At 39.0% G+C, this 23,707-nt stretch overlaps 1 protein-coding gene across 1 annotated transcript; it reads right to left on the reverse strand.

Moving 5' to 3' along the window:
• Positions 1-401: 401 nt before the first annotated feature.
• On the reverse strand, positions 402-23,394 carry LOC107587146 (prickle-like protein 1). The gene is made up of 8 exons (XM_016274811.1): positions 23,185-23,394; positions 7,002-7,184; positions 4,829-4,942; positions 4,124-4,258; positions 3,005-3,208; positions 2,725-2,911; positions 1,597-2,442; positions 402-1,505 (listed from the first exon to the last, which is right to left on the reverse strand). The coding sequence occupies exons 2-8, from the start codon at positions 7,170-7,172 to the stop codon at positions 580-582; spliced, it is 2,583 nt and encodes an 860-aa protein (XP_016130297.1). The 5' UTR covers positions 7,173-7,184; positions 23,185-23,394; the 3' UTR covers positions 402-579.
• Positions 23,395-23,707: the final 313 nt, after the last annotated feature.

Raw genomic sequence — 23,707 nt, forward strand, 5'->3', positions numbered from 1 at the left:
TACCTGTGGTGAAATGTACATAATAGAGAGAAGATTCCCCCAACACTGTTTAAGCGCATAAGCATATTGTAGACAGAAAGATGTTTAAGGGTGCAGTTTTTACACTTGCAGAGTAACATAACGAGGCCATTAAGCATATGAATAGTGCATATATATTTTGCATTTGCAAACCCCTGGTCAATAAAATGGCAAACCTCAATTTTGTTGATCAATAATTATAACAACATCTGAGGCCAGGAATCGTAATTAATCATTTAACATATTTGGATATAAAAATATCAGTATTCCAATCTTAATTTAACAAATATACATTGCTTGCACTATTAAATAATTATTTAGTTAGTCTACATGCTACTCAAGAAAATTAGCTTTTTTGTGAATAATGGTTTTGCTATACAATGTACAAGGAAATATTACATGTTACTTTCATTGTTCAGACCAACAGCAACACAACTGACACTCCGTACTTGTAAAGAAAACTTAAATCTCGAGGGAAAAAAAGTTTTGTTTTCCAGCTTCTTTAGAATCACGCGTGTGTATGTTCCAGCTGTAGCAGATGCAGGCTTTCAGTCTAAAGTCTTAAGAAATTATGCAGTTCTTGCCCTTATGACCTTTCTTTTTCAGTTTGGTCCGTGAACCGAAAGGAGGTGTTAAAGCAGTGACGCGAGTCGGATAGTCGTCTGTGTAATAATGAAAACTTTGAGATCGTGGTTTGGGAATTGGCTGACCAAGAAAGAATCCCTCCTCCTCAGACTCTGAAGATGAAGAGGAGCATGTTGAACACCAGTCATCATCATCGTCATCATCGTCACAAAAGTTTTGGAAGTGGTCCATTCGGACCATGCCCTGCTGAGCAAAGTCTGATGGGGTTTGATGATAAGAGTGCTGACTGTGTGCTGAGTGATTTAAAAGAATACCGTTCCTGGGCTCTGGTATGCTTGAGCTGATTATCTGAGGCACAACATGCAATTTACCCCGATTTTTGGAAGGCAGGTGCAAGGCATTTTCTGAACGTGTTTTCCGGCCCTGTCTGCGTTTGTGATGTCTGTTAGCAGGACGTATCTGTGGCTCCTCCTCTATGTGATAGGTCCGTCTGCGAGTCCTCTCGCTCATGGGTGGTTGCCTCGAGCCTAGTCCGCCATAATATCCTTTATTCATAACCTCGTCAGAGAACTTCACTTGCTGAGGTCTGGATTGGGGCTGAGACTGAGACTTGGTCCTTCTCAGCACTGGAAGATGCAGTGGAGAGGGTGGTTCCTCTCCAAAATAAGGTGGAATTCTGTCCTCTTCTTCCTCGTCTTCTCTCTCTCCTTGCCTCAGTGTCTCCTCATGGTCCAGCTCAGAGGTTAAACTCCTCAGGGAATTAACACTTCTGTGGAGCATTGAGGAGTTTAGTGTGCCCATGTTACTAATGTTATCACACTCATCCTCTCTCTCTTGATCTTTCATGTTTTGGAGGGAGTAGATGGTCTGTCTGTCTTTGCTGTCTCCATCCACCGAAGCTCCTGAGAAATGGAAGACATGTTATGAGTCATTAAGATTAATTTAAGAAGGAGTAAGACTCTGATAGAAGCTGTTTGAAAATGACATTCCTACCTGTAATATTTGAGAGAGCTAGAGAATCCATTGAATCTCCAATGTTGAGCTCTGCCTTCTGGAATTCACTTGTAATGCACTCCAATGAGTCTTCATACCATTGCCTGGGCTCAGACCAGAATCCAGGGACTGCTCCCTGATCCATCTCCAGCTCTTGAATCTTTCTAGCACTAGCTGGACCAGGGTGACTACCATAGGCAGAGTCTCCAAGTCCATCCTGAGACTGGGCCCAATACATTTCTTTGTGGTGCTTCTTACTTGCCAAATTATGGCTGCTGATCTTAGTTTCTGGTTTGGTCCTGTTGGTCTCAGAGTCTTTCATCATCCATGGCTCGGCTGGCCTGGTGTCCTCCGTGTGAATGACACCACGGTCTCCAAATTTCAGTAGCAGCTGGGTCATGTAGTCTTCATGCTCAGCCCAATCTTCCACACAGTCCTCAGGGCCTTCCTGCTCATCACGGTCTCTCCAGTAGTTGTCCTCTGCAAAGTTGATTCTCTCTAGTTGATGACACATAGTCTCCGTGTTGTCACCACAGAGACTGGAGGTCCTGTAATCTGTTGCTGAATAGAGTTTTGTCTGCTGGCACTGCTCTGTAGGGCGACTACTCTTGCCCATTCTTATGCTACGTCGAGATTCCCGTGATCTGGCAGACTGAAAAGCTGAGTCTGAAGAGTCAGAAGCATGGACGTCCTCACCTAGGCTACAGTCCTTAGAGCAGTAGATCCGGCCCTCTTTTGGAAGGAAGGGGCAGCCCAGCAGGGATGTTTTGCATTGGGCACAACAGAAGCATTTATCAGTAGCATGCCAGTGTACACCCTCATATGTCATTTGAGCATGGTCGACTCCTGAATAAAGGTAAATCAACAAGTAAGAAATGCTGTACTTTTTCAACCAGATATTCATACAGGTAACAGAGTCGGCCAGTCCTGCTCCTGGAGGACCACCTTCCTGTAGAGGTTCGCTTTAACCCTAATTAATCAGCCATTTACGGTATTCAGGATTACTCAATACATTCTAGCAGGTATGTTGGACCAGGTTGGAGCTAAAGTCAGCAAATTGGTGGACCTCCAGGAGCAGGAATAGTCATCCCTGCCATACAGTTTTTAATTGTTCCAAAGGTAACTCACCAATACTTTCCCCACAGGCCTCACAGTACTCTGCATATAGTGACTCGAAGCATCCACAGCAGAAGGGACGGCCATCCTTCATGATGTACCTCTGTCCTCCTAGAATAGTCTCACACTCAAAGCAAGAGAAGTGTTTCATGTGCCAGTGACGACCTTCAGCTTCAGTGCACTCATCAGCAAAGATTATCTATGAAGAGACACAAAATAAAAAATTTGTATTGGCTATGTACATTTAGTTTCTTTGTATATTGGTCCTTTAGAAAATGATATATATCCTCACCTCATCACAAGCTGAACACCGTGGCTTCAGAAGCTCTGCATGATGTCTACCGCAGTAGATTTTGCCATTGTGGTAGAAATAGATGAGATCTACCAGAAGTTCTTGACAGGTGGAGCAAGTAAAGCATGCTGGGTGCCAGCAAGGTCCGGGGCCCGCTCGTGAAGCAAACACGGTCATCTCTCCACCTTTAATGTTCTCTTTACACTGCCATTCAAAAAAAGATTTTATGAGAATTAAAGGCTGGCGTATGGTTGCTCTGGCCATACAAAGTCATCCTACAATTTACTGGGCTTTATTCTACATTCTTCTTCAAAAAAAATACATTAAGTTTTAATTAAAAATAGTCCCCCATCTCTGTTGAAATGGTCTTCTAAAGACCAACTGAGCATGACCAAATGCATAATCATGGTCTTTTTATAAGTACTTTTGCCAAAGTATTCATTTCACAGCTGCTTCCCATTATTACTACATGACCGTTGGCCTTGGAAACAGGGGTGTTGAGTGTCCCGCAAATTTTTTTCGGCAACGGAAACCAGAGACCCGAGATTAGCACTGCTCTGCAGTGTCTTGTGTGGCAATTTGTGGTGAAGGGATACATCTGTTTTTCGGAGGTATTATGATGCTAGACTTTTTTGGTTTGTGTTTATAAGACTTCTCAACAGGAAACAACCCTCTGAACTGGCTCTCATGTGCTAACTCCAGCCCCTGAAGGAGATGGTCTTCAGCCAAAGATTGTGTGTTGTAATCCTTAATGTTTTCCATGATTTTTCCCTGTGCTTTGGTTGTCTTTAGGCCATAATTGGACCATTTGCCTGATTCCAAGTTTTCTGATTTGCCATGACAAGTCAACACTGTTTACAAGTGAATGTAGCATGAAGCAGAAACTGCATTTTCATTTTCAAGTAGATTTGATATGGCTAGAATTAATGGTCACAGGAACAACTATATATCTTCCTTCAAGTGTAGCAGTTGGTTGAATGAGTATACATTAAAGACATTCACAAAATAACCTTTAGGAGTTTTAATGTGGTCTCTTCCATGCCCTATCTTTAATTTTGATATTTGCAAGTTTAAATTTTTACAGATGGTGGGAAAAATACCAGGAACGTTTATGCATACATGCTCGCAAACGTGCTGCAGGGCTCTGGGAAGCAGTTTTGGTGTTCCCCTCCCAAGTGCCTCTTTCTTCCTCTGAATGCTGAACATGTGGAGTTCTCGTCTCTCCTCATCACTGAGGGACTGGCAGTATCGGATCTGTGTTGAAGCAAAGGTAAAAAAAGATTTGTTTAAATGAAGAACAGATTAATAGCTGGTATAAGTTCTATCAAAGGCTTCATCCTCTTTTTAAGGGGTGGGGAAAGTTTGCATTTGATGCCAAAGTCGTGAGTTTCTTTTCTGGAGCTAAGTTAAAAAGTACACAAATTGACCTCAAAGTTTACAACAGACTTGTGGAACTCGTACAAGATGACAAAAGACAAACAATTAGCTCTGTTTGGCCTTGCGGGGTGGGGGCGTTGGGTAAACTGATGCCACACGTGAGGAGCCTTTTAGATCTGTAACCCAGAGTTATGCTAGGAATTTGCTAAAGTACACAGTACTAGGACTTACAGCAAGCACCATAAAAATCACAGAGGAACATTTTATTGCTGCTAGAGGAAAGGATAAAGATACCCCTTTGTGATCGTACTAAAACATCTTTGTATGCCAACCCGAGAGGGATTTGTATGCACTTCTATCTATGCGATCTTAAAGTCCTCTAGTAAAACCGTTGTGTATTCCAGCAGTCATCTCTGTCACTTTCATCGTTCATTTTTTTCTTCGTACCTCATTGTCATGTGGTGGCAGCTGATAGAGTAGTTGTCTGATCCTGTGTTTCTCTCCTGGGCTGTTGACATATGGCACCTTCTCCTCTGGCAGGCACGAAAAGTAGATCTGAACCTGATCGGGGAAAGAAGGCAAACAGAGAGTGAGAGGATCAGGGTTTGCTTTCAACAGCTGAAAGCTGAAATGAGACACCGGCCTCAATTGGTGCTACTACATTCAACCTGTCATACAGGCTTCTCCCGATTGTCTCCCCAATAAGGGGGAAGTGGGTATATCATTGACCGGGACAAAGCGTTTAAACAGCGGTGTCTTGTCAGTGGCGACCCTGAAGAATATTTATGGGGCGGTACGCCATTAAAGACACAAAGATAGATGCCCGCTGGAATGTTCCTTGTGTTTTAAGTGTTACTATCCAGATGAAGGTAGATTGTTATTACTGTAGCAGTGGGTTTGGGATGTGAGTGGGATTCGATACGGAGAGCTGTCATACAAATTGCCCTATATTCTCTCTAAGCCTCAGAAATTATGTTTTTGTCTTCAAATTACAGTTTCTTCCTCATTCAAAGCTGATTGCAGTGCATTTCACAGAACTGAGGGAAGAGCTTTCATGAGGATGTCAGGCCTCCCACTCCACGTTTTGAAAAATGAGGAGAAGGTGGGGATTAGAAAAACATTCAGCTTCACTCCAGTCCCTCTTTCACTCTAGACCAACCTCCACCCCCATTGGTTCTGCTGCATGTGTGTTTGTGTATTGCCTTGTTTCAGGAAAGTGCCAACTATCCCCTAGACACAGTCTCGGTTCTGTTTGCTTACTGCACACAGCAGGGCAAGAAAGCAGGTTTTCTAAATGGTTTTGTTGGGACTAGTGCTTGAAGCACAAGTACAATTCAAGCAGTTTAAGCCAATACACTGAGGAACACCAGCTTTGACTGGTAATATTTTTTAAAACGGTAACACTTTACAATAAGGTTCTATAACTTAATCTAATTAAATATCTAATTTGTACTTGTCTAATTCAATAGCTGACTTAAAATATATTATTGAGTATAATAATTTATGAATTGACATTTGACATAAATTAATAAATGTGGTTTAAATGTTCATAAATGTTTCTCGTGCATAAATTAACTTTGTGTTACCTTCGAAACCACAGAGATAGTTTCAACATAATGGTGTAATATGGTTTTTCATTGAACAATGGATTTGGGAAATATTTACTAGACAATACAAGTTCTAGCAAACATTTTTGATTAATCAGCATGCAAACTAAAAAGCGTAACAATATATTTTTATAAAACAATGCTATTAATTTTCCTGCCAGAGTATGGCAGTAGTTTAAGCATTTTGCCATTAATTACTTCACTTGCTGAGACGTATCTCAGTGGGGACATAAAATGCCTGCAACAGTTTGTACACCGCAGGGAGGATTCAAAGCAATTACCGCTAATTCTCGCTCCTCACAATAGTATTTATTTTCTAAGAAAAATGGTTGACTTTTCAACATGTAAATATTTTCCCTCCCTAATTTTCCTATCTCTGTAGTGCTCTACTAGTTGTTCTGCCCTTTAAAAGTTTTCTTCTACTTTGAGCTGGCTTTGTGCTGCCCATCAACACCCTGTCAGTCAGATATAGTTCGCATGTGTGCTCAATGTCAAGGTTGAGAGGGTCCAGTCTCCACTCAGAAAGCTTGCCAGACTTTGCCCACGTCAAAGTGTACATTCATTAAGAGCTGTTGGCCTCCGTGCAAGGTCATGTGCAGCTGTGTTTCAGGGTAGATGAGATGCCAGCCAATGCATGCATTACCTAAACCTCACGTTCAGATGCTCAGACCCTCTTGAAAATCTCATAGCCAAGTGTGAAGGCAGCCATCAAACTTCAAAAGCTTGACTGGCTGGTTTTATATTACAAACCTAAATTGGCTGAGAATCAGACTTGAAGTAAAACCACGAAAAAGGAAATGATTTAAATCATCTGCTTCCGTCTGGCGTGAAATGTCTAAAAATTGTGGATTCAGAAAGGGAAAAGACAGTTTCTGCCTGAATTTTTGGATGTCTGCAGATAATTAGAAGTATCAAAAGCATGAGTTATGCTTTATACTTCTAGTTACGGCTGTCTGCCCTTGACTTTGGTGAGAAATCTATGCATATAATGAGATTTGAGGCTTAAGGTTTACCTGCTCAGGTCGTAGTCCTGGAGGAACCCATGTGTACTCCTCCAGAGCACATCCAGAGTCATCATCAGAGGTTGAGCTCCTCTGAAATCCTATTGCCACTTTGGCTCCTCTCGAGTCCATGTCCGGTGCCCGATTAATGGGCCAGATCACTGATGTAGTCTCAAGACTCATCAGATGGGGCCACTGTTCAGATAAAAAATAAAAAGAGATTTAGATTTTCAAATTTGATACCCAAAGTTTACAGCTGCATCTGTTTTATGAAATATGCATTATCCTTAGGGGAAGAATGTTCTCAAAACATTAAAATGGAGTTGGAGAGCAACTTCCAGTGCTGCGGTTTGCTTTATCTATCTGAGCTTTGAGAATTGCCAGATATTTAAAATGAAGGGAAGTTGTGCTTTGAAATGTCAGCAGAGTCTTGCCTTTCAGACCAAGCCTTAAGCTTGCAGATAAGATGTCAATGTGTACACGAAGCAGGATTAAACACTCGTGGCTCTTTCTCCATGCCTTCTTTATCTTGATGCTTAAGCACTTCAGAGTACCTTCTGTCAGATAAAATGCCTTTGGTCCCAATGTGTTGAGAAGAACACTCCTACTTCAAGTGTTTTGAATTGCAAATGAGCCCGATATAGTGTGTGAACACCCTTGTTTGGGTTGAGGTTGGAGCTTCACACAAGCCCCCTCTCAGCTTGCCCCGGAGACACAGACAAAGTCCTAAGAACTTTTAGTCCATTATGAGATAGATTACAGATTGAATGTTTTATCATAAGTCTTGATTGTCCACTATACGTTTAGATGGTTTCTGGTCTTGTGCATGTTATGAGTTATCTGTTATTCCCAGTATTTTAACTACCCTGAGAAGCAAAGATAATAGATTTGCAATACAAAGAGGCATCGATAGATAGGGATATCTTGGGGCAGATAACATTTTCCCTGTTCTCTTAATGGAAAATGTCATTTGGATTGCCTCGAACACAATACAGATCACCTTCTATGACCCCAGTCAAATGCGAATTCATTTCTCACATGAGTGCCCAGTAACTTCTCAGCAATTACCACACCTGAATGACAATGAATGGTCAGACCCACATCCAGTCCTCTGAACCAAGCAATGAAAAAAGCGGCAGACTAGGATTTTAAATCATTATGAATGCCTTAGAAAGAAACCTGAATTATTTTAGGGCTCTCTAAATTTATCTGATAATTTCAAATGAATTATATATAAAGCTAAAGGCTTTGGTATTTTCTCTGCCAACTTTCTTTAAAAAAATGTCTTAGAGAGTAGGAAATGCCTGCTGTGGCTTCCAGGGCCAACATACACTAGCACTCACATTACACCTTGTCACTCTCTGGCACCGACACAATGTGTGGCTTTGTGGCAAAAACAAAAACAGAACGGTTCTACCCTGCCCTGTTTTCAAAGGAACATTGAAGAGAGGTCTTTTTTAAAAAGTCGCAACAGCAGAGAAATGTAAACACGCTCCAGATGTATGCCACTCAGGGTGCGAACTACAGGGGAGCTAGGGGGAGCTCGGCTCCCCTTAATAAGACATGGGCTCCCCTGAAAACGTGATTTGTGAAATTTTGGGGGGGCTCAAAAAATATTGCCTAATTGAACGGAGGAATTATCGTATTCTTCTGTAGCCTGACGACGAGTAACTTTAACCGTTGTTCATGTGAACTCAAAGACAGCCTGATGCTTTGTTTATAGACTATCTGTGGGTGGCTGTTTGTTGTTTCATCTATCAATTCGTGTCAAAAAAGTATAATAGTAGTGCATACACTTGTGGCTGTTATGTAGCTTTGTGAGACATTGTAAGCCCTCATTTGAGGCACGACCCCCCCCCCCCCCCCCCCCCCCCCCCAAAGTCCACGGTATAGTTTGAACACTGATGCCACTGATCTTACTGGCACCTCAGACAGGAAAGTGTGTGTTTAGCACTGGATGGGAGTTACTGTGTCAAATATGAAGCCTAGGATATGAAAGTTTCGCTAATGTAAAGTGTCAAGTAAGCTAAGTGAGTCTGACATGCTACAAGCAACAGTGTGGCCAAGCAATTTTGGTCTCAATGCATATAGAAACCAAAGATTGAGCTCAATGAAACCTGTAGCACTTCATAAAAGCTTAATACAAATTGTCACATGACCAGTGCACTAACCACCACAAACATTTATACGCATTTGAATTTTTAGTTACACATAAGCAATAATTTCTCTTGTATTGTCATGTAAACTCTTTAGTCTAACTGAAATTGTATTAGTGTATGTTTTTTGTGAACTCCAATAGTTAGGTGTCTACACAGCAGAGTTAAGGCTGATCTGTCCCTGGTCAAGGCCCAATGCCGCATTAAAGCCAGACTAAATTATGCTTGCTCAGACCCACTTCAGCCCCTAGTATCAAATTAAACAGTTGTAATTGCTGCGTAAATGCATTTATGCCACCTCTGAGCAACATTAAACAGTGTAAAGAAACCTGAAAGCCACCTTTGCAATGTAAATTTGCCACTAGGTAGTATAGTTCTCAGCATATATAGGCTATGCATTAATCGGACTACCATTAGCCACAGCATTCATCAGATGAAAAAAAACCCCACAAGATAATGCGTGACGTATTTAGTCCTTCAAATTTTTAATTATGCATTGTATCATGTAAACTTGGACAGAGGAGATAAATACCTGCTGTAGCTCAAGTATACCTGCACATGTACATCTTACTAACTAAATGGGACACGTCCTCCCATATTAAGATTTATACATGATAAATTATCATTTTTACTTTGGACCCCCAAATATTTTAATAATACATTACATTCCCCCTTAACTAAATTAGTTTAGTAAATTAGCAAATTTCAAAGAACACTGGAATAAAGTTTAAATGAATGAGCCTCTTATATTAAAATGGTTACGAAATACTGCATGTTGATAACATAAAAAAACAAGCTGGAAGAAAAGTTGAGAAAAATCCTCCCAAATATACATGAATGTTACATTTTTCGACTTTCTCCAAATGTGATTTGAATGATTAGATCTAAAAATTTTCCAACAAGTGAATCTCAACATCAGGTGTAAATGGTACCTGAGAGATTCCAAGTGTAAATGTGCCTCCTTGTATCTCTTGTTTTGTGACCACTTCTCATCTCAGTTCCGTAATGTCAAAACTTCATATGGCTATACCATGTTATTTCAACTGTTGTTTCTATCTGTCATCAAATACTTCTCACTCAATCAGTCTGACTGTATAGTCTAGAATTTCATATTTACAGTGTAAGACTAGTTTAGACTTGATTGCATTTCGAGAAGCATCTTACCTGTGTGTAATGCATCCTATAGCATTCAGGAAAAGCCTCCAATTAGTGCAAGTTACAGAGGAAGAGTCTAGCAAGCATGTCCACAATGATATCAGGTCAATTCCGTCTAAATTCCCCTAAGGGGTTTGTAGCTTGGATAGTCAGTGAGAATGCAGTTGTTTCCTGTGTTTGTGAACACGTTGAAATGAATGCATCGATGTGTGTGCGAAGTAGCATGTATTCTTGTAGTCAGACCCCCCTGGGCCAGCCCCCTTCACACTCAAGCCCTCCCCCTACACTTCAATCTGAAATCCACCCCCATCCCAATACAACCCTCATCCAAATTCCTGCTGTAAGAGAGCTGTCCACATCCCATGGCAAACCCTCTTCAATCTGCAGAGTCATTTGTTTTGTTCCTAAACATTCAAAGTCAAGTACATCCTGGAAGAGTTCATACGCCATTGAATGTTGCATAAGTTGCATCAAGGGCTTGTTGTTTTCCACCAATGGCCAAGAGTTCCTGTTTTTTCAGCTACATTTATCATGTCAAGGAAGAACGGAGAGTGGTCAGGAAATATATGTTAACCTCACCGAATCAGATATGGGCTTGGAATAATGAATTATGTAACCTTTCAGTACATTTCAAGTAAACCGCTGTTGCAATACTTTATATCTGTGCATTTGTGTCCAAAATTTATTTCGGGAAAAGGTTCCAATTAGTGCAAGTTATGGAGGAAGAGCGTAGAGAGCACCCTCGTGTTCTTCCAAACCTGAATGACTTTCTTCTAAACCTGAATGACTTTCTTCTGTCCAGTGTTGTTTTGGACCCCAATTACTTTCATTGTAAGGAGAAAAGCATTCCAAATTTTCAGAATATTCTTTTGTGTTGTGCAGAAGAAAGTAAGTCATATAGGTTTGAAACAACATGAGGGTGAGTAAATGAACAAATAAATTCTGGGGTGATCGATTCTCATTCCTTAATTATTCTTTCAGTACATTATAAGGAGTAAATATGTGGAGAAAAATATATTGGGTAACATTTTACTCATTTTATAAAATACAACAGTAAAAAAACAGTTTATCTGTAATCTGTTTTCAGTTAATGTGTTTGATTCACTAAAAAGAACCGACTCCTTAGAGTCATTCTGTAAGGAATCAGACTACACTGGTTGTGCTGTACGTTATTAATTCACTAAAAAGGACCGGCTCATCAGAGAACAATGGACATACAGGTTGGTTCCCAACCCTACTTGTGATTCACTTCTCACAAGTTTGAAGGCATTTCCATAAGCTCAGTATCCCCCTCCTCTTCATTCCTTCAGACTGAACTCAGTGTGTTGACAGTGACGACGGACCCAATGGTCATCTCTCACCTCCACACTTCAATCGGATACAATGACCTTATTGTGTTGATTCCTTTCCAGTTCTGGAATCTCACAAAGGAAAAACCCCTGAGAAGTCATATTCTCTCAAGAAGCTTTAAGAATAATGGTCAAAAAGCATAATAAGTTTTAGGGTTGTATTTGAATCGCAGAGTGCATTTCAAGTGTTTAATGATAGATGTGCTAGTTTTATCATTATACTCACAAAACACAAAAGCTGGACCCTCCTCACATGCATCTCTGCTTGGTCATAGCTACTTCATCACGATCCAGTCGAAATGCCACATTAAGCCTGTGTGAAACTGCTAGACTGAACAAATGCCAAATCATCCTAGTTAAATTTCAAGTCACCGTGAAGAACTCAAGCATCTTCCAGAACTGAGAGGTCATTTTAGACAGCGAGATAAGATAGCAACAACAGTACAAGCGAACCAAGATGGATTTCTCTTCGGTTTTTGGCAGAAGCTGTGAAGAACCACTTAACCATCAGGATGACCTTTGATAGAAACCCCTTTCTCTTCTTAAGATGTTTATCAGGAACACCATCAAAATGGCAGAAAATGCCACAGTGATTCTTAATAAGAGAAATATGAAACCAAGAGAAGCAATGAGAAAGAAGAACCTTATTTTTCTAGAGAAAGTACACCTTATTGGGAATGTTTATCTAGATATAGACAAAGAAACCACAGTTAATAGACATTGTTCCCATCATTTCCTGGAGCAGGTTCACAACCTTTCCTGCTTCCTTGGAAAGCTTAAGTTGCAGCATATTACCACTAAACCCTGCACAGTAACCTCTGCACTATCTTAAAGGGAAGGGAAGCTACGTGCGAAACACCTAAGGTTCACATCCTCCTCCTCCCATTGTAAAATGGGCCGACCTTCCCCTGGCAAGCCATTATAAGCGATAACGCATATTTCACCTCATTGCCACGCCAATTGACAAGTGTTTAAGAATGGATGCTGCCCTGCTGCATTCACATGTCAGTGCTACATAACTAATGACGCCTTTTTCAGTGACCCCTGACCCCCGCGCACACCCTGCTCCCTCCGCTCATCTCTCTAAGTATTTAGATTTGCTCTTTCCTTCCCGTGTTGATGACAAGGCATCAATCTAATGGCTCATGGCACAATTGGTCACACGCAGCTGCTCCAATTACATCAAAACCAACATTTGTAAGCAAATACGGTCATGTTTGTGTAAAAAAGTGTTGGATGCCTAGCTAGGGTTTTTTGGATTTCATTTAATTTAAGCCATTTTTATCACAGCCTCTGCAGGATGGTGATTGCGCTATTGATTTGATAACGACCGAATTGTAATGTCTCACGCCGAATGTGTTTTAATTCACACTGTCAGAACAACACATCACAGTCTCTCTCACCTGACAACCGCAGACGGTCTCTCGAATACCATTTCTTTAGATCAGTCGTTCTGATTTAAGTAACACTGAGGATTACGGAGGAGGAAGCGATGAAGCATCGAATAGTCTTTCAGGGCATAACTGTGAATTGACACAGACTCGCTCTGACATATTTTCCCTGTCTAAATATTTGTAATGTACTTGCATTATGACAAACAGAAATGTTGTCGGCCATGTGAAATTATGACTTTAAGATCAAGCGGAGGCTTCTGCCAAACGGTTAATTTAGCAGCACCTACTAACGCCTGCTTTTAAACTATAATAATTTAGGACGAACATCACATAACGTCATTGATGCTCATTATACAAGCCGATAGTGTGGTTTATGTACCGAGAAAGAAAGAGAAGAGGTGAGCAACAAATAAAAAAGGTTGTCTTTAGCCAAAAATGTCAATTTGTTTCAACAATGTTTTAGTCCTAATTTTTAAGGTCGCCAAATCTTAAATTGAAGATTTTTTTTTTAATTATCGGTAAAACATCTTAATGAATAAAAACAAATTGGTTGCATTTGTAAAAAAACAAAAAAAAAAAAGAGAACCTGACAGTAATGGAAGTTCAAATAATTTCCTTACAATTTACACAAGAATTAGTCAGAATGTTCTCAGATATTCCCAAGTAAAACTACAGCTATTCTCATAAAACTTAATCCTAAACATCCATAGTTCAAATGCACAAACTAAACATTCAAGTTTATTGAAATCTCAAATGGTCGTCCCTCCATTTTCCATACAGTGCAGATCGCCAAGCATTTACTTTTCCTTCAATCGCAAAGTCCTTATTCATTACCCATTATCAGTCCATTCACATTCAGTCCACTAACACTACTGAACTCACTACTGAAGTCTGAATTTGAATTGAATTGGCTATTCACACCTGGAAACTTCCTTACAGACGTTGAAGCCTGATTAAAGTGATTAAAGTCTCACCCATTCCTGCCAGTCAAAACACCATATCCATTATCAATGCTTTAGCAAGTGCTTTTCTCACTGTTGTGTTAATATTCAGACTCACGGAAGAGTAAAAAGACACAAGCTGGTGTGAGATATCAGGTCATAAAAGAAAATGGTAAACTTATGTGCGCCAAAACTTTATAGCCTGCCAATGAATGTTTGCTAGACACCTTCACAGGGTTGTAAAGCCTAATAAAAAGGCAATAGTCATGTTCCTGAATAGTTTGCAAGTGGAAAGGTCAAATTATCCAGCATTACCGACACGCTGTAATGTGTAGAGACACGTTGTGAAATAAAGAGGTTTTCACACAAGCTAATTGAAATCCTTTGGACATTAGCCACTGTTTCGAACGGCCAGCAAGTACATAAAGGTCCCTGAATAAAAATAAAAAAACATCGTCTTCCTATGTTAATCCCATGGGGATTTATGGTGTATTGTGTTACATAAGCCACTATTGATAGTTCTCATGCCTCAATACAGTAAAAACAACATTATTCAATACGATTGCCACAGAAATTATATGTATCGCCCTAGACTGAAAAGAACTAGTCCTGTGGGTTAAAAAGATATTTGTATTTTGTCCTCTTGTGGATGCATGAATATCCCCATTCAGTTTGGAAACCTGACCTGAACCCGTGTTGACTGTAAAATACTGTAATTGCATTTAAGTGTGACTGTATTATAAAAGTATATGGTATAATGTGGAGATGATTATAGTAACGATAATATATGCGGTGCGTGTCTGACCTCTCATCTGCAGAGATCCAGCTGCGTGTGTGCATGCATTTAGTTCATAATGGGCCCTGCTTTAATACTGGCCTCCATGTCCTCTCCTGCTTGACTAATTTGATATTGTTAACTGATACATTCCACTTTAAAAAAAGGAGAGGTCACACTAACCTCTCCAGACACAGGTGGGCTTACACTTTCAGAAGTTAAACAATGAGATAAAAGACATGCACAATCCCATCAATTTATTTTTTTTATTGTTTGCTGCAATAATGCCCAGGTCTCATGTCACACCAAAATATAGTTTATTTTAAAGTTGTACACTCTCAGAAATAAAAAAAGATACAAAAGTTGTCCCTGGGGACAAGTTGTCAAAAAGGTATAAATATGTACACTTTTAATGTCTTTATATGTACAATATGTAAAATATGTACATTTTCAAAGGGTACTGCCCCAGTGACAGCTTTTGTACCTTTTTTCTGAGAGTTTACAAGAAATATATTTTTTTGAAAATGTTGTCTTGTGACATCATTTCATATATTATGAACAATTACAATAATTAAATAAAAATAATTAACAAAACATTTAAAATACTTTTTTTTAATTGTAATTCCAGTTGTTCTTAATGAATATTTCTCTAACACAATTTCCCCCCACTGTATTTGTAGTTCACAATTGCTGTAATACAATGTTTATATATATATATATATATATATGCATAAAGAATACTGCATCAAATGCATGCTACTACTAATAATAAGTATATTATATAAACAATAATAATTACTATTATTATTACTGTTATATTATAAACAACTACATTTTTTATTGTTTTTATTTATTACTTTTATTCACAACAAATGTAATAGTAATAAAGACTGCATTTTTATCACATTATGCTAATAATAATTTATTTTTGTGTATTTTTACGATCAATTCCTATTTTTTATTTTACCAATGATTTATTAAGTTTGGGTTGGAATATGACCCTTACTGGATGTTCTAGACTTAAAGAGACAAGGTACACATACAGTGTCCACCAGTACATTTGTCTGACAGCCAGCAATTGTTTACGTTTAAGCGTATATGTTGTACATGTGTGCATTCATTACTCATAATGAGAGCTAAATTTAAAGTCCTGCAACCACAAAATCATGTGTAATTAGAGGTGTTCTGAAAAAGTTCTTGAGGGCCTCATGTAGAGACCTGAAGACCACCCAGCCCAACAACAACCCTCCTCAAACTCCACTGAGAGCATCAGGCCCTTACATCTACATCTCCTAATTACAATCATTTTCCTCATACCAAACGAACACCGAGCATCTGCTCCTAATGCTGCTGACTGTGATTATTAAGGAGATTTTACTCCCAGGTCGACACACAGAGGAAGCGCAACAGACAGGAATAACAAGGAGAGGTACAAGTCCGTGCGATTTGTTTTTATTAGCGAGGATACACTGAAACATGTTGAAGCAATGAGCCTGATATGCTTTGCTAGTTCATTAGTTAGTTTTTCCTGGCTCCGGATCCTGGCATGCAGTTTAACCAGGTGTCGATGAAGAAATCATTGACTTAATGTGGTTGACGAACCTCACCATCTAATGTCAGTTTACACTCATGTGGCTGTAACAAAAACTGCAAAGTACGGCTAGCGGCGTGTTTGGTGATAGGAAAGCTCTAAGTAAACAACTTTTGTTCATGAGCTTTAAATGATTAGTTTAGATACTCAATCTTGAGTAGTCATGTATAATACACAGAAAAGGATGTAAAACACAGACACCTTTCACATAAGCAATTGCGTTGCTGTGTTACAAAATGTTACATAAATAATTACGCTCAGCTGTAGTACTGAATTACAGTTAAAAGAACCAATCATGTTTTTAATAGTAGAATGCAAGCCCCGCCCCATTGATAAGGAAGCCAATCACCTTTTTCAAAGAGGCGGTGTCTGTTTACTTTCAAATGTGTGTTAGCTTGCCTAGCTTGAAAAATACTGTTTATATTTGCAGGTTTTGTGCTAAAGAACTGCAATTTATGACACCGATGTTAATGTCTCATTTCAAATATGTTATTGTAATGTAAAACTGACAAATATTTCGGTGAATATTTATGACTGGAAATAGCTGCTCTGGGGAGTTTCCAAGATGGCTGCTGAGGGAACGGACTTGTTTGACATAGTTTAGTCAAGCGGTGAGTATTGTTTTTATATGTGGTCATTTGTTACCTACATTAATGTTTTAAAGTCAGCATGAAATGCAAATTCATCTTATCTACTTTTAAAGGCAAGTTATTGATCGTATTCTGAACAATTCATCCATGTATATTTTTAATTTTTGAATATTCTTTGACCTCATAATTTTTATTCAAAATACCAACTCAATCTTCTGGAGAAAGACTGCTAAACCCCGCTCCTTTCTCACAAATGACTGCAAGCTCACATTCAGATCTGCCTTTATCCTACCAAAAACCGATGGATTGAACCAACTTTTTTTGTTTTTTGATAAGCTGTTTTACTCTATTTTATCCCAATATGGAAAAAGATCTGTCACTGCTTCCATTTCATTGCAGTTTTAAATGTCAAATGAAACCAAGAATGTCCAATTATTTTCAAATGCTGAAGTTAGCACACCTATTTTTGGCCAAATGGTCAAGTGTTAGTAAGCGATCTGGAGGCCACCTACACACCGTTCGGAGAGTGCCAAACACAGACTTCAGTCATTCTGATGATAAATTGTACAACAGTGAATGTTATCTTGCATCATCCCCATTTGGAGGGTAATTACTCCTCTCTCAGCAGGGAAATGCAAGCCAGAAAACCAAGAGGGGAGTATGCAACAATAATGACACTAAACCCCCAGGGCAGGTTGATTGTTTGGGCTTAAACACACATAGGGTGTTATACAATCCAGCCTGTTTCACATAATTCATAAGCTGGTAACATGACAAGCCTGGTGCTAATCACCAACCTTACTTTTTGACAAACAAGACTGTACTTTACTTTCACTGTGAGGCTATTTATACCTGTGCTAGATATTCATTGAATAAAGACTTCAATTGTGATCTTTTCCAAACAGAAATATATTATATAGTGCCAGAAGCCCTAGAATATAATGAATGATTGTTCAGACTACTTTTACTTTTAATAGTACTTTTATTTTTAGGCACCATGAGAGATAGACATGAAATGATGAGATTGACGTGAATGGGAAATGTTGCAGACTCAATCGGAGTTCACATCGCCCATATTAGCGCCATGGCTTAATGTGTTTGAGTACGTGCATTAACCACTAGGCCATGACTCTGACAGAATATTCGACCATCAAATGACTGGTAAGCATGTGAGTGAGAGAGAAACACAGATTCATGAGTGCATGTACTTAAATAGGGACATCCTGATTGAATTGGCGACTGCAAACAGCATTGGCTTTTTAAGGCCTGGTAATGTGACAACATTCACATGAGAGTAATCAGAGGAGGAAGCGGGAAATCCATTTGCGCACAAGCCAAGAAATCTGTCTCTGAAATATCATACCTACTCTTATAAAACAGTTACACTTGCAATGTAAATGTATATTTAATCTCAATGCCAGTCAGTTATCATATCAGCGGAAACATTGATCTGTGCTCCTTCTCAATCCAAACAGCCGTAATTCAAGCAGCACGCCACCTTTCAGCTGTCAGGATGACTGTACGATCACGGTTGAGATGCTCTTATCTCCACGCTGTCGGAAGCGGCCGGCTGCTGAACGTCTGCCACACGTGTTTACCTTGTCTCATCCTCACACTCTGATTATAAGGCAGCTGCCAGCAGCCGTCTGTCTGACTGAGCCAAATCATTACCTGCCTTTAATCTCCTGCTCTGATACTGCCTGTTGTGGGTAATTACTGCGGTGCCAAATCAACTTGTTCTCACTTGCATTTACAAAAAACTAAACAAGAAAGAAAAAAAAATCAAATCAATTGCTCTGATCCCTTGGCTTTGCAAAATATTGACTCTTTCTTACCTCATACTCATAACTCATTTGTCTCCTCCCTTATGTGTTCTTTCAACTCAGATTGTGGAATACAATGCGTTTTAATATCGACCCGCTGTTCCACAACATCATTGACTTAATGTGGTTGACGAACCTCACCATCTAATGTCAGTTTACACTCATGTGGCTGTAACAAAAACTGCAAAGTACGGCTAGCGGCGTGTTTGGTGATAGGAAAGCTCTAAGTAAACAACTTTTGTTCATGAGCTTTAAATGATTAGTTTAGATACTCAATCTTGAGTAGTCATGTATAACAATTGCTCTGATCCCTTGGCTTTGCAAAATATTGACTCTTTCTTACCTCATACTCATAACTCATTTGTCTCCTCCCTTATGTGTTCTTTCAACTCAGATTGTGGAATACAATGCGTTTTAATATCGACCCGCTGTTCCACAACATGTCCATGAATATGATTTGGTTTTGTGAGCGAGCCAAGGCCAGACATTTGTGTTTCATTTTTCAGACAAGTGCGTTGACCTACAAGCTGTCAGTCATGGAGGCTTCTTTCCATTTTCTCAGTTTTTCTGTGCTCACTTTTAATCAACATTATTTAGCTTTCAATAGGATTTTGTGTTGGTTGCTATACTATTGTTCAAAAGTTTGGGGTCGGTAAGATTTTTTAAAAATGCTTCTGAATTTGATAAATACAATATAATACAATAAAACACTCATATTGTAAACTTATTACAATTTAAACTAACTGTTTTAATATATTTTTAATGTACTCCTATGATGGCAAAGCTGAATTTTCTGCAACCACTCAGCAGCCTTCAGTGTCACAGGATCCTTCAGAAATCACTCTAATATGGTCATTTTGTTCTCAAGAAACATTTCGTATTATCAATATTGAAAACTTTAGTGCTGCTTGATGTTTTTGTTGAAACCACAATGCATTTTTCAGGATTCTTTGATGAATAGAAAGTTCAAAAGAACATATTTTTTATTATTAATACTTGGTGTAGAGTGATTAGATGGTAATAATCTTATGAGTGGCTGACAAATTTTCAAGCAGATACAAAAAATGTCCAACAATGTGAATTTTTTATAGTTACTGTATTAAAAGCTTGAAAATATTTTATATACCATTGCGTATATAGAAATCATTTGCACCAAATGTTATCTAATGACTATTTGTGATCCAAATTGAATATGCACATACTTAAATTGTTTAGATTTGACAGCTGGCTAGATATTCATTGAATAAAGACTTCAATTGTGATCTTTTCCAAACAGAAATATATTATATAGTGCCAGAAGCCCTAGAATATAATGAATGATTGTTCAGACTACTTATTTGAAATATATATTTTTGTAACATTATAAATGTCTTTACTGTCAATTTTTACTGATTTAATGTTTACTAAATAAAAGTATTAATCTCTCTCTCTCTCTCTCTCTCTCTCTCTCTCTCTCTCTCTCTCGCTCAAAAAAAGAAATCTTACAGAGCCCAAACTTTTCAGTTGAAGCAAAAGAAAACGTCAGAGTCATTTTGAGTCAAAGTGCAAATATGGCTGATCATGTTCCTACCTTTTTCATTTATTGTTGATATGATTACCCTGGCGCTCAAAAAAAGAAATCTTACAGAGCCCAAACTTTTCAGTTGAAGCAAAAGAAAACGAGTCATTTTGAGTCAAAGTGCAAATATGGCTGATCATGTTCCTACCTTTTTCATTTATTGTTGATATGATTACCCTGGCACTAAAGACTACAATGGCACTACGAACTTCAAACAGCTACTAGCATTGACTTGCATTGCTTTAGACTATTTGGCTTCGCTCATGTTGTTCTCGTTGCTATCTGAGGAAATATTTGTTGTCTAAGAAGTGGTCTGAAGCAGTTGCTAGTTTAAATACCAGCTGGCCTGTATCAGAATCTGACTCTTTGACTCTTTCAGCACAACTAGAGAGAGCAGCATGTTTCTGGCCCCCTCTCCATGCTTGGCAGCATTCACAGGCCGGGCAGATAGAAAGCTGCTAAATGTGTTTGAGGTGTGGGGTGATTTGCATAGGTGAGCACATATCAGGGCCTCTCGGCATAAACGGGCCACTGTGAACCTCCTCTGCTTGCCACTAGTAAATCAACACAGATACATATACAAGCACTCCTCAGAGCATATCCTGTCAGGCAAGATCTGGGGTTAGAATCGCTCTTTCTGTCCTTTCTGTCTTGTAGCTACACGCACACACACGGACTTGTTCTCACACAAATATCCCTCTATTACACATGCTAGACAAATGTATCTATCATATAAGTTCCAAACACAGATAAGCTTAACCAACCCGTACTAAAAAAAAGCTTAAAAATGTCAAGACGAGCAAATTTGTTCAAGATTTTCTCATCACACAGAAATTCACATATCTACTCACTGTCTAAATTATGACTTTACCTTAAAGTTCTGATTTATTTTCCATAATAGTCAGTTGCACAACCCAACAGCAAACAAAACACATATTTAGGCAAGCCAAGAGGGCGCACTACATCACTCTCTGAAACCGAGCTTCACATGTGGTAGTAATGGCTCATTTATTAACCGAGTCTTTACATAATCTCAGATCTCTGTTCTGTGCCACATTTGGAAATCTGCCACTTCCACTCAAATCACCTGAGAAGCCCCAGGGGTCTAGTTAACTGGTTTGTCATTCACTCCCACATGGAGTGTCTTAAAATACCAAGCATTGCTTAAAGGAGTAGATGTAGATCACCTCAAAACTGCTCATTCTGGTGCTACAAAGGTTAACAGTCATTTTTAACATGTTACAAAATTAACTTTAGTCACTCACTTTTGTTGCTGCAATGCTGTCATTCTGCCTAACGCTAGCCAACATGAGATGAGGCTGAGTGAATGATGACACTATTTTTTTGGGTGAAAATGTCCTGTAAATACGGGATAAAATGTCATTTTAAGGTGGACTAGGTTTATTAATTTTATAATGTATTAAGTTAGTGTAAGTTAACGGTTGTTCTGACGTATTTTTCGTATCTGTTGCTGAGCAACGGACAAGAAGACATCGTCAGGCCATTCGCAAGCAAAGCAACCGCTAGAGGACACCAACACCCAATTTACAAAGTACTGGCTCGTTATCCTGCCTCAAAAATAAGAAACAGATGTACATTATGCGGTTTAAAGTATATCTTTTATCAAAATACTACGTTTACGAACGATATAGTAAGACCATGTCCGCCATTCAAGCTAATACGAGTCTACACAAATGTTTCACAGAGAACCGATAAGGTAAGAGTCTCTTTCGACTTATATGGAAATGGTCCCCAACGGCTAGTATTGAACAACTAACAGCATTCTTTTCTTTGTATTATGGAAAAGGTGAGTCTTTGGGTCATGGATCGGTGAGATGCATGTCAGGAGACCAAACGGCACCCTGAATACCAGGAAAAAGACACTTTAATGCCGGTAGTGACCTGAGGAGCAGCTGAGTGTGTGTGTATACACACATCTGGAGACCCGCAGGGCTTCACACCAGACATCCATATGCTGTAAGTCACCGTGCGTCTTTACGCACTATAGTTGGTAAGTAAAGTACGGTGTTTCTATAGTTTAAGCGATGTAACACATATATAGAGTTCTTTTCTTTTTCACAAAAATGCAGTTACATCCTGAATCATTTGTGTTCATTCAGTCAGTTTTTTTTTTCATTAGTCAAGTTATTCAGTTAAATACATAAAAATGGCATGCATACACAAATGTTTTCAATGCTTTGGATTTCTAAACTTAGAATTGCGGATCTTAAAGTAAAATGTCTAAGCGGTTTAACCGGAGACTTGTAGCTATTATAATGTCTGTCAGCATTTTCTTTTATTATTATTTTATATATGAGAATCATTTATGTTTTGATAATATTAATTTTGTGTAGTGTAAAGCCTATTTGTTTGCTTGTGAAAAGAAAAAACCATAAAACAGGGCAGACCACTTTAGATCCCCCATAATTGTGTGTCAATGTCATTATTTTGAAAAGATATGATATTTTGATTGTATGTATTTTAGTAGGCTACTTTTTACTTCATGGTTAGACCACTTGACATTTTGGGGTCATCAAATAATTTGTTTAGTTATAAACATACAAAAGCAACATGAATAAAACGAATACATTTTAAAGAATTTGCATTTAAAAAAAATCATTTTATTGTACGTTTTCATTAGCCATTGACCCACACGCGCATAGAAACTTCACGCACTTTCTTTGCTTTCCATTATGGTACCTTTAATTCATGCCTACGCAGCTGAAAAAAACTGTTTCTGATTTCCCCGTGTTTTTGCACATCACAGTACTAGAATTACTAGACATTTTACGACCCTGTATTTTTAAAAAACAAAACAAAGCAGCCTATTTTAGGGCATGTAGCAATGCTTAAACATACTTACGGGGACAAAATGAGTTGATTTATTTCCGTTGCTGTTAGAAAATATTCAGAAATTGTGTCATTTGCTCGAGTCCAGAAGACAGAAAGTAAACCAGCGGTCTTTGTAGAGGACGTGGAGCTGTTCAGTATCCAAATAACGCGAACCAATGGGTCAGCATAGCGGAGACGCAGAAAGCGAGTTTGAATCCCAGCTGCGATGAGTAAACACGCAGTCTGCAGTCAGTTAAAGAGCCTGTGTGTTCAGTGCGCTGAGATGACATGAGCGATACTCTCTGCTGATTGGTTCAGACGCGCGGCCCCCTCCAATCCCTCCCACACACACACACACACACACACACACACACACACACATTCTTGCTTCTGCTCTCTTACTTTCCGAGGGGTCCAAAGTAAATTAAACACCAGCGGACGAATGAATGCGCAAAAGCGCACATTGATTGGTGCGATATAGTGGAGAAATCAGAATTTTAACCCGTTCACACTCAAATTATGTTCTGGGGACACTAAAATATGCTTTTTTTCCC

This window comes from Sinocyclocheilus grahami, unplaced genomic scaffold (assembly GCF_001515645.1).
Source record: "Sinocyclocheilus grahami isolate Dianchi unplaced genomic scaffold, SAMN03320097.WGS_v1.1 scaffold90.1, whole genome shotgun sequence".
NCBI classification, from domain to species: domain Eukaryota; kingdom Metazoa; phylum Chordata; class Actinopteri; order Cypriniformes; family Cyprinidae; genus Sinocyclocheilus; species Sinocyclocheilus grahami.